Source organism: Coccinella septempunctata, chromosome 1 (assembly GCF_907165205.1).
Source record: "Coccinella septempunctata chromosome 1, icCocSept1.1, whole genome shotgun sequence".
Classification (NCBI taxonomy): domain Eukaryota; kingdom Metazoa; phylum Arthropoda; class Insecta; order Coleoptera; family Coccinellidae; genus Coccinella; species Coccinella septempunctata.
Genome location: NC_058189.1, coordinates 7,067,728 through 7,084,323, shown reverse-complemented (window position 1 = coordinate 7,084,323; position 16,596 = coordinate 7,067,728). Strand labels below are relative to the sequence as shown.

Here is a 16,596-nt window from a genome sequence, read left to right as displayed (position 1 = left end):
AAGAGAATTGTCTCTGACAGAACTCAAAATATGTTATCTATGCAGAAAAGAATACGCCACCAAAATTCTATGTCCAGGTAACTCATAGTTAACTCATGAAATTTTCGGGGTTAAGTCAACCACAAGTTAACTTTTGGTCAAACGATAAACCACACTTTGTGAAACAGAATTTTTGATTTAACCACTGGTCACTACATAACTTTGGGTTAACCATATATTGTGAAACTCGGCCTTAGTGCTTCATATTATGTATAGTTTTATGACTCAGTGTTTCACATTCATTTTAGCAGTCGGTTGGCCATGAAATAATTTTCTCAAGTTTTTGTTTATATTTGAGTGAATTGATGCGAAAAGTATACTGCAGGATTTTCGATGAATGTCATCTAAAGCCCGTTTGCAACAGCCGAGAATTCTCTAGAAAATTTACTCAAGATTTCATGCGCCGTGAATTCTTTACCGTTACATACGCACAACATTCTTCGAGAGATGCCCATTCCCAACCATGCATCATATGCATTTCATCTTCGGGTTAATATTTTTGAAATCTAGAACTGATGTAACGTATTGAAACTTTAGCCAAAAAAGATAACGAACAGTAAATCTCCTGAAGCTAGTGCATATCATGTTATTACACTGATCTCTTATATTTTCCATGCAAATAACTGGATTTGGTATGCCTTCAATCAGTTTGTATAAACTTCAATTATGTTCGTCACATATTTTCCGAAGAGATTCGACATTGTGATAAAATACGTAATAACAGAAACTTTTACGTAGAATGGGCAACAGAGCGTTGATTTAAAACCCAAAAATGTTTTGACACGAGTCATAACCCCACATTTTCGTACTATACAGAGTGAAATGTGTCAAATTTCCATGGCCAACCGAGTGCTAAATTGAAAGTGAATGTAGTATACCCCTGCTTATTTTCATCGAAGAATCATCTCCCTAAGTCCTTCGCATTTGTTCACAGACACTCTGTAGAGGGGTTAGGCTAAGTTTAGTGCACAAATAATGACAAAAATAGGTGGAATTCTATCGGGCCCAGGACCAATATGGATATAATGATGGATATGAATTTTAATAAGGGCGGAAAACCTTCTACGCCTCATTCTGTGCTTGTATCGATTTTTCCGAGATGAGATCAGTAGCCGTACAGTGCAACTCTATGTAATAAAACCTACGTATGAGTATTTTCGGCAGCGTCTGTCGATATCCCGAAATTCATTAAGCAGTGTTGCAATTTCAAACACAAAGTTACCCAAACGCTGTCGCTGCAATTTCATCATTGATGAACACGGCTTGTAAGCCGGTTTTAATTCAATATCCACGGCTTAAGGGCTAGCGACAAACTCGCGTGCACCACAACGAATCGGGTGTTATGCCGTAGTAATCACGACTGTGGATCAGCTTTTCCGTACGGATTATTATTGTCGTCGTCTGCTTTTCGTTTTGTAGTATTTGCCGCCACTGTTCTCAACTGAATCTCCGAATTCCAAAGGGACTTCGGGTATGATACGACTGCAGAATAGTTAATTATTAGTTACGTAATTCCAACGCCGATAGTAAATACAGGCTGTTCTTAAATTGGAGGTACAAACGGAAAAAGGAGATTCCTTGAGTAATTTTAAGAAAAAAAGTCTCATAGCTGTGGAGCCGACCATGCTAAATCGAGATTCACGTCGTGGAGACCTAGTGTATTTTGAAGATTAGATGGTAGAAAGAAAAAAAGGTTTTATATTGTATGCACTTTTAGCGGTGAGGAAAGCGTCTGCAGGTTTCCAAAGATTTACGAAAAATCGTCAAGTGTACATACTCGAGCGTCCCAGATTAAGATACTGTATATGCCTTACGTGTCTCTGATGATAAATTCATCTTAATCTGAAAGTTTGCGTAATGGGGCTGGCCGTCAGATTTAAAATTTTTTTTCGAATGTGACAGATTTTTAGAGGATATATTAATGGGACCGGAAGTAAGATACTCTTCAAGAGACTAAAACGATAAATATTTATGTCTATTGAAATTTTTTTTAAAATACTTAAACCTAGAACGGTGAAAAGGGTATTGCGGAATCCAAAAAAAATTATACGAAAACCAAATAATGAAAATCTCTAGAAAAATATATCACAAGACGATTTGTTGCATCACTGTTTCTCTTACATATTGAATGATATAGATATAAAATACAAAATTATAAAATGTACGTATATGTCATTTCAGCATAATGTCCTTGTATTCCAATGAATAGCCGTCCATTTCCTGAAAAAAATTGATACCGTTACTAATCGAGAAAATGACCTTAGAAAATAGGTATATATGTTAGACAAAATGGAATTATAAAACGAAAAGCATACCACTTCGATGAAGAAGTCGATTAATTCTTCAGATGGGATCTTTATACTTTTTAAATATAAAAATATTCGAAATCAAGTTAATAATGTTTAATCAAATTCAACATATTCCGGGCCTATTATAACTTCAGCCAGTTGGTAATAATTTTATTCTTATATGAATTTTGCTTTAGAATATTCTCATACCTTGGCGAATCAGTTATAATTATCACATATCTATTCATTGAGAGTATTTCATTTTTGAGTTCCGGAAAGCCATTTATAATGCTTGTGATTGATTGCAAGAGTCGTAGAATAATGAATAATCCGAGAATCAAAACATAATTTATCTAGTTTTTTTAAAATAAATATAGCATTCAAATGAAAAAACTTGAAACAAAAATATTGAATACTTTAGTGCGTAAAACAGCATCTTATTGTGCGATAGTTATTAAATAAATTTAATAATAACTAATATCCTCGCTTTATTTGCTTGATACCATTCTGGATCTGATTTGACTCTTTTGTTTGACAAAAAATGATAAACCAAAAATAAATATCTATTAATATACATTATAATAAATATAATACTGCTTGTATTATTTCATTTAGTTTGACCAGATTCCATCATTTTCGAATTTGTTGTTAAATATATATTTGGTACTCATGTGTAACTTGATATTCCCCTTGAGAATTGACTCACAAAAAATTATCGATGACGTAATATCTGTAATTTAGGCCACGCTGTGTAACATTTTCTTGCATGAAGAGCACAATTACAAGTACTTATCCGACTTATCGACCTATTGTAAAATTGATGTGTCTGATGCTTGATGAAAATCCATAATTGAACTTTAAACAGATAAGTAGACGATTTTCACACAGATGTGTTTCCAAACCACTACACGTATGATGTCACATTTTTGTGAAAATCGTATAATGGTTACAACAATAAATCTGTTTTTGATTTACTGAATTCATTTGTAAGTTTTTATTTATTCTAAGAAAAGTATCGACTGTATCGAAATTTTGCAGGAGACTTTTTTTCTCCAGAATTGAATGGGAAACCATAAGAGAATTTTATTTTTCGAAAGTCTATCCCACGAAAACAATTTTTGAAGGAATAAGGGGTTGTTATTTTCAACCCCTAACAATAAAGTTATGAGATCTAGAAGAATAGTGTGAGTAACATCTACTTAGTGCTTCATATTATGTATAGTTTTATGGCTCAGTGTTTAGAACCCGTGAAAAAAATTGAAAACTGTCAACTCGTCATCGACTTCCAAAGGCTGTCGAGTTCGAAAAATATTTATAGGAACTACCCCTGCTTATTTTCATCGAGGAATCATCTCCCTAAGTCCTTCGCATTTGTTTACAGAGACCTTGTAAAACCAACATATTATATGAATGTATATTTGACATAAAAATATTAAAGAGTTCCCCCAATTTCTAGGGTCTTGACAAGGCACTCTAATGAAGTATCATAAGAAATTACATATTACAATTGGGTGAACTATTTAATTTCTTCATAAACTTTTTAGGGTTTTCACTCCCAATCTCTGAAACAAAATCAATTAAAAATGAAATCAACGATTTGCTCCTGCGTAAATTATTGCACTAATTTGTCAGGAGCAAATTTTTTCTAGTTAATTTGCTCCTGACAAATTTTACGCAGGAGCAAATCGTTGATTTCATTTTTAATTGATTTTGTTTCAGAGATTGGGAGTGAAAACCCTAAAAAGTTTATGAAGAGATGCAAAATCCTCCCAAAATAAATTTCAATCGATATCTGAACTATTTAATCTTCTTTATGTCAAATAATACTACTGACTGCATGACTAAAGTTCAACGTGTTATATTAATAACTCGTCAGTAGGCTACTGCTTATAGGTGTATATCAGACAACTGATTCAGGTGTTATAACCTTTATGCTTTCAACATTTTTGGAACAGAAGAGCAATGTTAATAGATTGTACTCTGTATTTGTTTTCTGTGGTAGTTTTTGAGAATGAGCTTGGACGACAGATGGAAGATTTTTGATCCATCATTTTCAATAATTGCAGTTCGAAATCATAATTCTTTCAAATCGCCATCTTTCAATGTGAATACAGTAAACCTTTTCATTTTTTATGAGTTTATAAAATCACCTGGAATAACTTAGTGATAAACTGCACCGCAATTTGAACACTTTCTCTCTTTCATCAGAAGGCAGCAAACAATTCCTATAGGGAAGCAACATATGGCAAGACAAATCGCACAGCACCCGTATTCGTCTTCAAGAAGTCCAATCCTACAAGATGGACAACCGCCTACCACCACAACAGTTGGCTCACTAGATTGCAAGATCACTTGAGGTTGTTGTGTTGTCGGTGCACCTTGAGTATAATAAGGATTCATCCCAGGTGGAGGTGGTCCAGGCTGTCCGGCCGGTGGATAACCTACGAAAAAAAAAATCGATTCGTACTATTCTTCAGATGTTCCATTGTGAAAATGCAGAAATATCGATTAAAGCTTGAACTGGGTCACTCCAGGGTGTTTTCAAAGGTGAGACTTTTTTTACAGAAGGTAGAACTCATCAAAATAAGTCGTTTAACTATAAATTGTCTATATAAAATATCCAAGATGGCTGATATACAACCCCTAAGTTCGAAAAAATTTCATTGAATTTCAAATACGGGACTGTGGAAGGTGACTCCGGCATCGCAAAAACGAAATAAAACATAAACATATGGTTGGACAATGAAAAGTTCAGTATTAGTTCATCGGCTTAGATGCATCAGGTCAATTTGAGAGAATCATAATTGTTGTATCGTGCAATTTAGGGTGAAAAAAAATGTATGAAATCGAGGCAGTTTCTTGAAAGTGCTTAAGTTAGTTATGTTGAAAAAGTGCTATGATGTTTCCCCATTTCATCCCATTTTTACGACGATTGTTGGAATGTTCGAACAAGAAGATTGTGATGTACATTGTGAAAAAATTCGTGAATAATTTAGACGAATTTTATTGGTGAGATTTTGAAGTATTATTCTATTTTTTACACTTGTGTCCTAAGTCTCTTCTGTCAGTTGGTATCGAAATGAGCGATTTCATAAAATCGTGTAAGTTACTAAAATATAATGACAACCATTCGGCAATCCTAAGTTTCCATTTTCATTACCACGTAAATATCGAACTATCCAATATCCTAAACGAAAGCACATGGTCGAATCAGGAGATAAGTATTTTCTCACTGCTTTTCGATAATTCAGCTAACAAACGGTCTAGGGCCGTATTAGGATCTATCTCAGTAATCATGTTCAATTTTTTTTTCAACTTTATCATTTTGAAAGTTTTGTATAGGTGATTTTTGGTGAAACGCTTCATCTTGACCAGTTCTACCTTCTATTGAAAAAAAGCCTCACCTTCAAATACACCCTTTATACATTAGGCTGTAAATATGAATATAGGTTCAAATAAAAAAATATACTGCTCACAAAATTTGTTGTCCCCCAAACAAAATCATTCGACGTGTTTCAGGAAATTTTTCCAATCACTATAGATAAGAAATATACGAGGTGAATCATTTGAGGTAAAAAATTGATTTTAGGCGAAAACGGTCCTTCAAAATTACGTTTTTTATACACCGTTGTAAAGAGGCTTCCAACACCTTTCAAATGAAATATCACTCAACCCCTCTCCCCTATTCTATTTTGAGGGGTTGAAGCGCCCCTTCTTAGGGGGTTGCTCGTTCCTTCCTCAAATATATGTACTTCAAAAGATGTCCCCAAGACAAAATCATTCGAAGTGTTTGTGTAAATTTTTTCCAATCGCTATGGGATAAGAAATATACGGGATGGCTCGTCTGAGATGGAACACCCTGTATGATGAAGTTTATAATTTGGCAACTTTTTTCTGAACCTAATTTCGGATAGAATGTCCTTCAATAAGAATAGGGGCTATTTCAGATTAATGTACCAACGTATAGGATGGTGATGAACTTCAGGTTAACGTTTGACGGATTTCACCACAATCTTTTGCAATTCTCAATGGTTTATTTACCATTCAATACCATCAATAGTATTCCATTGAGATGTTCACCTCCAAAGTACGTTTGCATCTAGAGTAATTTTTGTTATGGAAATTTGTAAAGAAAAATTCGTAGCAGATTATCGCAAAATCCGAAAAGTCTTCTTGATAGTTCTATCAGATTTGAAAGAAACCCTAAAACATTGAAGGATTGAAGTAAAAAGCATAAAATATTAAAGTTCTGTATTCCCTACTTGACTACGAATTATTTTGAACTGGCGTTATAATCTTCCACCTACTTCTCATAATTTGACATGATATAGATAATGATTGAAAGCACTCGACAATCATCATAATACATGAATTCGAAGAATTAATTGCTGGGTTTTTTCACAATGGTCTCGGTAAAGATTTCTGTGAAATGCCAAATATCGTCAGAAAGAATAAAAATATGAGTTACATACAGCTGTTGCAAATGATCTGCTAACTATGTGTTTATATTACCCTATCTAATCTAATCTGATAGTTGTTGCTTTGCCATTTTTCAAGTTGGGTTATTAATTCCTAACGTATCTCAAGACCCACATTTGAGAACAGTTTTGGAACAAAAAACTATTAGTAGCACATCGGGTTATGGCTAATTGTTCTCCTCAATGACTTCATCATTCAATCATTTCTACTTGAAAATGGAGACGTATATCGTCGGTGTCATATCGTTCAAGTAATATTTTATTTTATTCAGTTCATTTATTTTCATACACCGCTTATTAAGAACCCCTGATCTATTCGACGTAGGATTATCTTTCATTTCATTCTGAAGGACTCCGTCAAAAAATGATCTTCCGTTTATAATAATCATTTTCAATAATGTTTATATTCATTTCAATATCTCAATACTCGCTACGTCAACTTCTGACATTTTGATATTGCTATATAGCATGCAATATCTCTTATATTCAGAGTCTCCTGACTTTGATTCTTCAATATAAAGTTTGATAGACTAGTGATTAATGCTTCTTAAATAACTTGAATGAATGATCGATAGGAATTCGGTGAATAAGATATGTATATATCATATAAAGGGTGTTTCAAATTACGCGGTTTTTTTTAAGAATAAATAAAACACATAATTTGCATTAATTTTCAAAAAAATTTTATAGGTAATTGAAGTTTTATTTATGACATTTATGTACCAAAAATAATATCTGACAAATGGCCTCCTTTTGCAGCTCTACAGACGTCCACTCTTTTGTTAACATTTTCAATGATATTTTGACATAATTGAGGCTCTATATCACAAATGACACGAATGATTTCATCCTTCAGTTCAGGAATCGATTGTGGATTATTCTTATAGACCTGGCTTTCCACATAACCCCAAAGAAAATAGTCCAACGGTATCAAATCACATGATATTGGTGGCCAATTGACATCACCGTTTCTGGAGATTGCTCATCCAGGAAATTTTTGTCGAAATAAATCAATTGTGTCATTTGCAAAATGAGGCGCCATCATGTTGAAAGCAAATGTCCTCTAGATCAATATTTATTAATTCAGGCCACAAAAATTCGATTATCACCGAATCGGTCTCTTGAAATTTTTTAATAATTCGACCAACAGTGCTTTCAGATGGACGATTATGTAAACCATAAAATTCACGTCAAAACACTTGTTACAGTACGCGGATTTTCATTAAATAATTTAACAATTTGAACGCGTTGTTGTATCGTGTACGAAGCCATTTTTATAAATGTCATACATCACACTTTTTAAATGTCAAAATACTCAGACGAATTCAGTGCGCCATCTATATTCTATTTATTCTTAAAAAAAACCGCGCAATTTGAAACACCCTTTAGATTAAGATCGTAATATGCATCGATGGTGGATAAATATCATTATTCAATGAAAAATTAAGTTTGACCATGAAGTGGCTCGCTAATGGTTTTTCATAAATAAATTTCTCTTCAATGATATACATCAAATGAATTGAATAGTCAATACAATACCAATAATAAAAAGGAATAGCATATTTAAGTTTTCATAATGAGCTCTGCCCCTTTGCCATCCCTGGAAACACGTTCAAATATTCATTAGACAGCGTCCAACTCAGTTTCAGGAGTTGGGTTCTGTGAATTTCTGCTATTTTTATTGTACGTAATGGTCATAATGAGAAAACTGGAAGACGTGCGTGAAATTTGTGTTCGAAAAAGATTCCTTTAATATAAATGAAAAACCATACTCCGAAATTCATTTAATTTTTTTATGGTTTTTCAACAACCTGTATCTTTTAAGCCAAGGCGATTCGGAAAAAGTAGTATAGGAAAAAAATGTTTCTTTTTACCTTAAAAGTTCACTGTTAAAATATTTGTACGAGTCAATGACTCACCTTATATACTATCGCATACGGTTTTTTTTTAAGGAAATAGAATAATGTGAAGAGTCAATCGTCAGCAATGTGCAATAGTTAAAAATATTCTGTCCATTCCGATATTATGCGATTGTTCCAGATAAGTCCAACTTTTCTGGAATTCATGAATATTTCCTTTTGAAAAATTTCCTATTATTAACCTACACACTATCAATCAATTTAGACACAAACATTTAAAAAAAAAGAATCATCATCCAACTCGAGAAAATATAAAGTCTGAAATCGCCTACTTAATCTGATTACTGAAAAAATATTCACCTGGATATGAAGGAGGTGCACCTTTCTCCATGTCTCTTCACTTTGCAAATCCTCAAACGAAACTGCAAAAAAAACCTCGTTTATAATACACTCCCTATTCGGTTATCTAAGTATTATGGCATGATAAGATGTGGGGACCAACTGTTCCTGGTAGAAAATATCGGATATTGAAATGCGTGGATTGCAATAGATAACCTATATAAATATGTAACAAATGCATCTATTTTACACAAACATTTTTTTAGCTATGTGAAGCTGGTACCCCCAAATGCCAATTTTGAAATCAAAAATTCAGGATAGACCAACGTCCATCGTAGGTCTATGTTTGTCTTTGTCCATCCTATTTTTTTCATTTGTCCGGGCACCAGGTTGCATACGAAGGACATTGCTCACCAAGGGTATCAAGCATATCTTCGTAAATCTGCCTATCTCTCAACCCTTTTAAATACAGGTACTTGATGATGGCTCGATACTCCAATTTTTCGATTTTCACAATTTCGATGGACATCTTCTTTCTTTTAATTTATTGCTTAACTTTGGTTTACTTTTTTGACCTCAAACTTCACACTGACCCTTCTAATGAGTTATTGTTCGTTGCTATGGTAACGTAATTTTTTTTTATGCATAGAACTAGTCTAGGCTAACTAGATATCAATACATCCTCGTAATGTTTGTCCAACTTTTTTCCACCCAATTATTTCAACTGTCAACCTACAGAACCATAATCAATGTTTGATAATTTTTGATAGTGTGGTTGGCATCCCAAATGCAAATTTTGAAACCAGAATTTCAGGGTCGTTTGTCCATTATAGAACAATGTTTTATTTTCATTTGTCCAGGCATTGTTTGAGACATGATAGAAAAAGAAGTTTTTTCGGTGTGTTTTCTGAACGGCACACCCAAATTGTGAAAATGTATTTTTCATGGTTTGTCCAACTTTTTTCCACCCAATTATTTGATTTGTCCACTCGCTGAACCATAGAAAGCAATCATCGAAAATTTTTAAAATTTTTAATGTTAGGTTTTGTACATAGAAATTGCAATATGTTTTCTGAATCTTCAGTGTTGTTTAGCTGTTATGTAAGAAGTACATGAGTATGCATCTGTTGTGAGATTTTCTGACCATTTACCATTTCTAGAGCACTCGAAAAAGTTCAGAATGAATTTTTGTATTTTATTGCTTTTAAACGCGGGATAAACAGAAATGAAAAAGTATTGCGTTGCGTTTTATATGTACCTAATGGCCTTGAAATCTAGAAGACAAATGCATGATCTGATTTTTTTTAAATTAGTTAATGGTGTAGTGTATTCACCGAAACTTTTCTCTCTTGTTGAATTAAACTTACCGTCGAGAAGAAACAAGGCTTACCCAATGGGCAAGTTTCCTAAAACTCCAAAATCGAATTTAAAATTATTTATGGAAACCCTTTTCCATTAGTTATTAAACACGTAAAAGATTCGCTTCAAAATTAAGATTTTTCAGAAATATACCCTTCCAAACTTCGAGTGTGTAAAGGCTTGTGACGTAGAATGCCTTCACTAAAGTCAAGTAATTTTTGTTGATTAGACAACAGTGGAACTGATCAAGAAGATATAGAATTCTATATCCACACATTTCAAAAAATTGTTTCTGTAATCTGTGTCTATATATTCTTAAACGATAAAATTTTGTGTCATTGTTTGATATTTCTATGCACTGTTTGTGTTCCTTGTCAAATGTGATCACCAAACTTGATATTTATTAGGTCTATGATGATCATAAAACTTTCATGACCTTTATTGATTCGACGGGCGTTGCCGGATTGTGAAAATGACGTAGAATGTTCATAGAGAGCACTTCTGAAATCAGAATTTTCGTAAGTGAATACAGACGAAACGCAATATGTTAAAATTCTAAAAAAATATATTTCGATATATTTGAGTTATAAGGATTTCAATGACATATATTTTGAAATTTAGGAAAATACCCCATTATTTGTTGCCTCACGGTCGAATTCTAACTACAGAAAAAATTCTCATATGATCAGTTCTTCTTTAACGAAACTTGTTATGATTTGGATTTTTTCAGATGTAGCCTTGGTTAGTTTAGGAAAAATGTAAATGTACTGAGTTGATATGTGTTCATCGAGGTGTCCATACGCTTTATTATTTTGGTATTTCTTGTTAATGTATTCTTTTAATGAACGGGAATGGTCTCGTTAATATGTTGTATTACTTCCTAATAGTAACAAAAAATAAAGAATGAATATATCTAGGGAGGGATAAGGGAGGGGGGCATAATTGACACCACGATTCATGAAATATTAATGTTAGCATAAGGGATGACCTGCATCATTACCACACCTTTAGCCAACAGTTTGTATACTAACAAAATATGCTGGTCCCACCTTTACGTGCATTTGACAAATGAACGAATATGAGTACTCGTCTTTAAAATTCTTCACGACTCTAACTACCTACTTCTGCTAAAAATATTCAAGGTTTGTCGATGCTATCACCTAGTAGGTAGTTCATCCAATGAGATGAAAGACAATCCAATAACATATGTGCAGTATGTTGAGTGATGAATGATATGAAGCATGAAGTAAATAACCTCTGAACTCTCGAATCAAACAGAATAAACTCCAGACATAACATTTTTCGATATAAGTATCAGCAATACTCAACTTTCTGTTAATTAACATGAATAAGAGAAACTACTTCAGCCTTGAGTTCTGTATACATATATTCATCTGTGAAGATTAATAATAGAATATCTACTTTTCCACCTTGCGAACTAGAATATGCTTGAAGGTATAGACGATACTAATATAATACTCGCTCAGAATTCAAACGTATTTTCCAGATAAGAAAAAGTGGGAATTTCAAGGGGCTTATATTATATTTTTTACTCCACTTCAAAACTCAGTATTGGTAATACTGATCCAAACATCGTTTTGCCATAATGAGGCATTGGAACCTGTCTGATAACTATGCATGAAGGTCACTTTTTGTGAAACTGGTGGAGCGATATCTCTTCTCTCTCGTTCACTGGATAACAACATACATCGATGAGACAGCTTCGAAATAATTTTCGGAACAAGGTCATGACGTAATTATCTTGTTTTGATGGAAAGAGGAGTTTATAAGAATAGGTTGAACATAGAATGGAAATAATTTGGTCACGTCAATGCAGGCACAATGTATAGACTGCTGGATTATTCTTAGTCAGAAACGTTTTTGAAAATCGAACATATTTAAAATTGAAAAATCTTTTTTTGCTCTTCTTTTCTTTCATCATCATTTCGACTTTCTCGACTGAAACATTTGATGACAATGAAGTTTGAATTTCATTTCAGAAAAACACATTTTCAAAACAGATCAGAGACCTGCTATGATAAATCTAAAACACAACGAGATCAATCCGAAAGCGTGATATTTCACTTAACGTTTTGAGCAAAATATTCATAAATTTGTATCGGCAATTTAACCCAAATTGATTTTTCACTACCTTGATTACACTAATGAGAAACCTCAAACTCGATTTGGGATCAATAAAAAACGAAAAATTTCTTGTAAGTCGTAAGCAAAAATTGAATCAGAAGCTATATTTTTTTCCTTGTGGTCTAAATAAGAAACTGCCGAACAAGATAAAAATAGAAAACACCCAATTTACAATCAGTAATCGATTTCGGCATGACATTACATCATCAGGCTGGCTGAAAATACATCGCGATTAAAAATATAGGTTGGTCTATTAGACGATTACGGAGAACGGATAGTGGGATTGTTCTGAAAATTCTGGTACTTCGATTTACACTGTCAATATATATGACTAAAATATTTCCAGATGCTTCCGAAGATATTGACGGTCTTCAGCAAAAAATTGCCAAAAACATGAATAAGTACAATGAAATAGTCATAGAAAAATTTTTTTATACTTTAGGAAGCTGAAATCCTGAAAATGGGTCACTGAGATCCTCAGGATAAGTTTCGTGATATACAGGGTGTACCAAAATTCTTCGTCTTGTCATTTCATACTGAAACATCAGTAACTTATTTTTCATCTGATACCTTGAGAGAAAATCAAAATACATACGCATATTATAATGATGATAATGATCATGTTTCTGTTGGGAATTCCAAACAAGCTATACGCCTCCTGGTGTCAATTTGTATAAATAAAAAGTTAATACTAAAGTTTGTTAAGTAGCGAAGTCGATATTGAAATATAGCTTAATACACTTTTGTTTGTTTACATTAAGGAACGGAAAATATTTTGCTGCTTCAATAAGATTATTGCATGAAAAATATACAGGGTGTTTTCAAAGGTAAGGCTTGTTTTTGACAGACGGTAAAACTCATCAAAATAAGTCGTTTAACCAAAAATTGTCCATAAAATATCCAAGATGGCTGAGCCATTGTATATAATGAAAAAAGCCAGATGTCATATTTTTGGCTCTCGTATAATCAATTTCCTTCTATTATAATCGTTTGAAGAGCCAAGAAATTTGGATTCAAAAATTACTGCTGATTCAGAACTTTGTTTGAAAATTTTTTCATAAATACTTCATGATATTTATTGACCTAACTTTGATAATAATTAACACACTTGAATCCAGTTTCGGCAACCAATCTTCAAAATTGAGAAAAAACAACTACAAACTGAGAAAAAAGGACCTATTCGACGAAAATCTCAAAATCCCCTTCAAAAATGACTATGACTCTACTAACGATTTAGTTCGAACTGTTATCACCATGTCGCTGAAATCTACATTTGAATTCCCAATACGAAAATAGGTTTCGAAAATTAAGTCAAATCGTGTGGGTTTTCGGAATGCCTTGCCTATTTTATCGAACAATCTATTTTTCAATGATTTTAAAATCTCACGAAATTGAAGTTGCAGTAATTCTATAGTCGTACGCTCAAAACCCTCACTTGCATAGAAATTTCAGTTTAGTTCCGAAACCATGAGGTTTTCGGAGGAAAACAAGATACACCATCAGATGTGTTTCGATTTTCACTGAAAATAACACATGAAAAGTAGAGTATTCCATTCGAAAAAAATCAAGTTTTTGCCTGATGATGGCATATTATGCCGAAATCGCTGAGTATACAGCGTGAGTATTTTATATATTTTAACAGTAGATTCTTGAGGTCAAAAGAATCACTTGTTTCCAGGGGTGGCACAGCTAATTATGAAAACTTAAAATGGCCGCATCTTTTCATCAGGGCTGATTAGGAAAAAATGTTAGAGGAAAAAAGTATTTCTTTTCACGTCAAGAATCTACTGTTGAAATATTTGTACGAGTCAAAGACTCACCCTGTATATCAAATACTATATTTCAATTCCTATCTTCTTCGAAATAAATACCACACTGATATAGAAATATAGGTGTTGAATTCGAACTTCTCATTTTCTTGTTAGCACTTTCCACTTTAGTTATATCCAAATGGAATTCATTTGGACAATGTAGTAAACTGTTTTTTATCCACCTACTCGTCATCTGTCAACACGATCTAGTCATAATGATTAATTCGAGTATTCCATGGTCAGTAACGAATGTGCATGGTACATGTTTCTCACTATAGAAATTACAACTATATGTTGTGTCTTTCTTAGTGTGAGATAACTTCTTCTGTAATTACTCAAGTTCAAGCTCAAGGTTCTGATATGCATGAAATTATTTCACCATAAAAAACACTTGGGAAATATGTACCTATCATTTGGCATTCCACGCTCGTTGAGGAATATCTACATATGTATTCTAAGGATGTTTTACGAAAGTAAAATACCCTCATCTAAAATACGCCCCATAACGAATTGTTGCCAAGTTTACGAAAATGTACTAGTTCGCAGTCTTCACATTTAGAATCAAACTCAAATGTTATTTCCCTCTGTCTTTTCATTTTCGTCCCATAGTAATATCAATTAATGTGAATTGGAAAGTTTGAAGTTATATGATAATAAGACGCTCTCTCGCGCTGTTTTTGAATCACTCATTTGTTTGACATTGCAAAATAAACGGAATGCCTAGCACAATCATGATAAACCTCATTCATAAATTAACGGATCATACACACAAATATATCACATCAAGTGTAGTCAACACAACCATGATTGATACTTCCGCACCCGGATTTTCATATCCGTGTAAAAATTAAGCTTCCTCGGAGAATATCTTCAATCCAAGAGTATTTAGTAGAGCATTGATCAAGATCCCTCACACATTTATTGATTGCACTCACTTTTCGTCAACTAAAACCACTGGAGATCGATATAATTTTTCATTGATTTCCCTCGAAACATTCGCATACACTAACTATCGATTCGATATTTCTCAAAGAGAAAACCGGACTTTGAATTCTTAGAACATATAAACCATGATTGAATACCAGGAAACAAAAAACAATTATAAACCTCGTCATTCTTTCGGGAATAGAACAAAGCCTCACAAAAAATCAATATAGTAGAAATCTCTCGTTGATAAAGATTATCGCAACTAGGTCATGTATAAAACTTATTCATAAGGAATAAATTACTCACTCTTCAAATAACACAGTAACGCACAAAAATTCCACAGCTTATTCCATAGAGAAATTATAGAATGTAAAAATCTCGATGTTTCCAACTATCGTCTACGAGTAGCGAGCACCAACTAAACACATCGCGTCGAATTTGAAGGCTAGCGAAATATCTTCAAACATCGTTCATTGAATCAACAAAGAACCACTCACCCATAATTGAAATGACGTCATACAATTAGCAAATTGGGGTGTGGTTAGGTTATGTAATCAAAATATCGGAAGATGAAGTTGAACGTACTATTTAAAGTTGTTCGTACAAGAAAAAAAACCGTTACTGTTTTCGTTATTTCAGGAATGACAAAATCAGGAAACGTTTGTCGAAGATCAAACTGAATAGGTAAATTTGTTCGATTGATATTTAAAACCTGCACAAGTCACGGGGGTAGATATTTTTAAATTATTCTATTATTCTATTATAAAATTTATTTATTTTCATAAAATATCACACCATTCACTTCAGAACGATAAACGAAGATACGTGAAAAACGTTGCATGTTATCATTAATGAAAGCTAAAATGTCGGAAATGCGTTTCATCTTAGTTTCATCGCAACGTTAACCCCTCAAGCTAATTCTGAGTTTGTTATATACCCGTAGCAACTATCCTCTCTGTAACGAAAGGAGAAGTAACTTTGCAATTTCGTATCCAAACCACATTGTTGAGAAACGAGTTGTAGACGCTACAATTCAGACTGTACTAGTTAGACTAGTCATACAGGTCACCACAAAAATATTCATTTAGAAAATTACCAAGAGGGATCACATCTTTATGCAAATTCACAAAAATTGCTGGATGGGCTATATAAACAGTTCCTGCATAAATGCTCATACTCTGATTATAATTAGGAGTGGAACGCAGTTTTGCTTTCATGCTCCATTAAGGAGGTTAAGACAGTTGGACACCTTCGTCCTGCCCTTGAGAAGTACTAACAACGCCAAAAATTCCCCTATTGTAAGGGTACTTGAGCGGTGCAACCATTTCAAAACTATGATTGATATCTTTCA

The 16,596-nt window shown here is 33.3% G+C and overlaps 2 protein-coding genes across 4 annotated transcripts in view; one reads left to right on the top strand and one right to left on the bottom strand.

Moving 5' to 3' along the window:
• LOC123322553 (beta-1-syntrophin) overlaps positions 1-16,596 on the top strand; it is a 274,185-nt gene that overhangs the window by 108,051 nt on the left and 149,538 nt on the right. The window lies entirely within an intron of this gene.
• On the bottom strand, positions 2,168-15,662 carry LOC123310863 (brain protein I3-like). 3 transcript variants are annotated; one of them, XM_044894555.1, is made up of 4 exons: positions 15,552-15,662; positions 9,025-9,086; positions 4,478-4,768; positions 2,168-2,259 (listed from the first exon to the last, which is right to left on the bottom strand). In XM_044894555.1, exons 2-3 carry the CDS (start codon positions 9,053-9,055, stop codon positions 4,488-4,490), a joined length of 312 nt encoding a protein of 103 aa, XP_044750490.1. In that variant the 5' UTR covers positions 9,056-9,086; positions 15,552-15,662; the 3' UTR covers positions 2,168-2,259; positions 4,478-4,487. The 3 variants fall into 3 exon arrangements, with proteins under 3 accessions (XP_044750490.1, XP_044750496.1, XP_044750483.1); XM_044894561.1 differs by lacking the exon at positions 15,552-15,662 and adding an exon at positions 15,254-15,272; XM_044894548.1 differs by lacking the exon at positions 15,552-15,662 and having other exon boundaries at positions 9,025-9,176.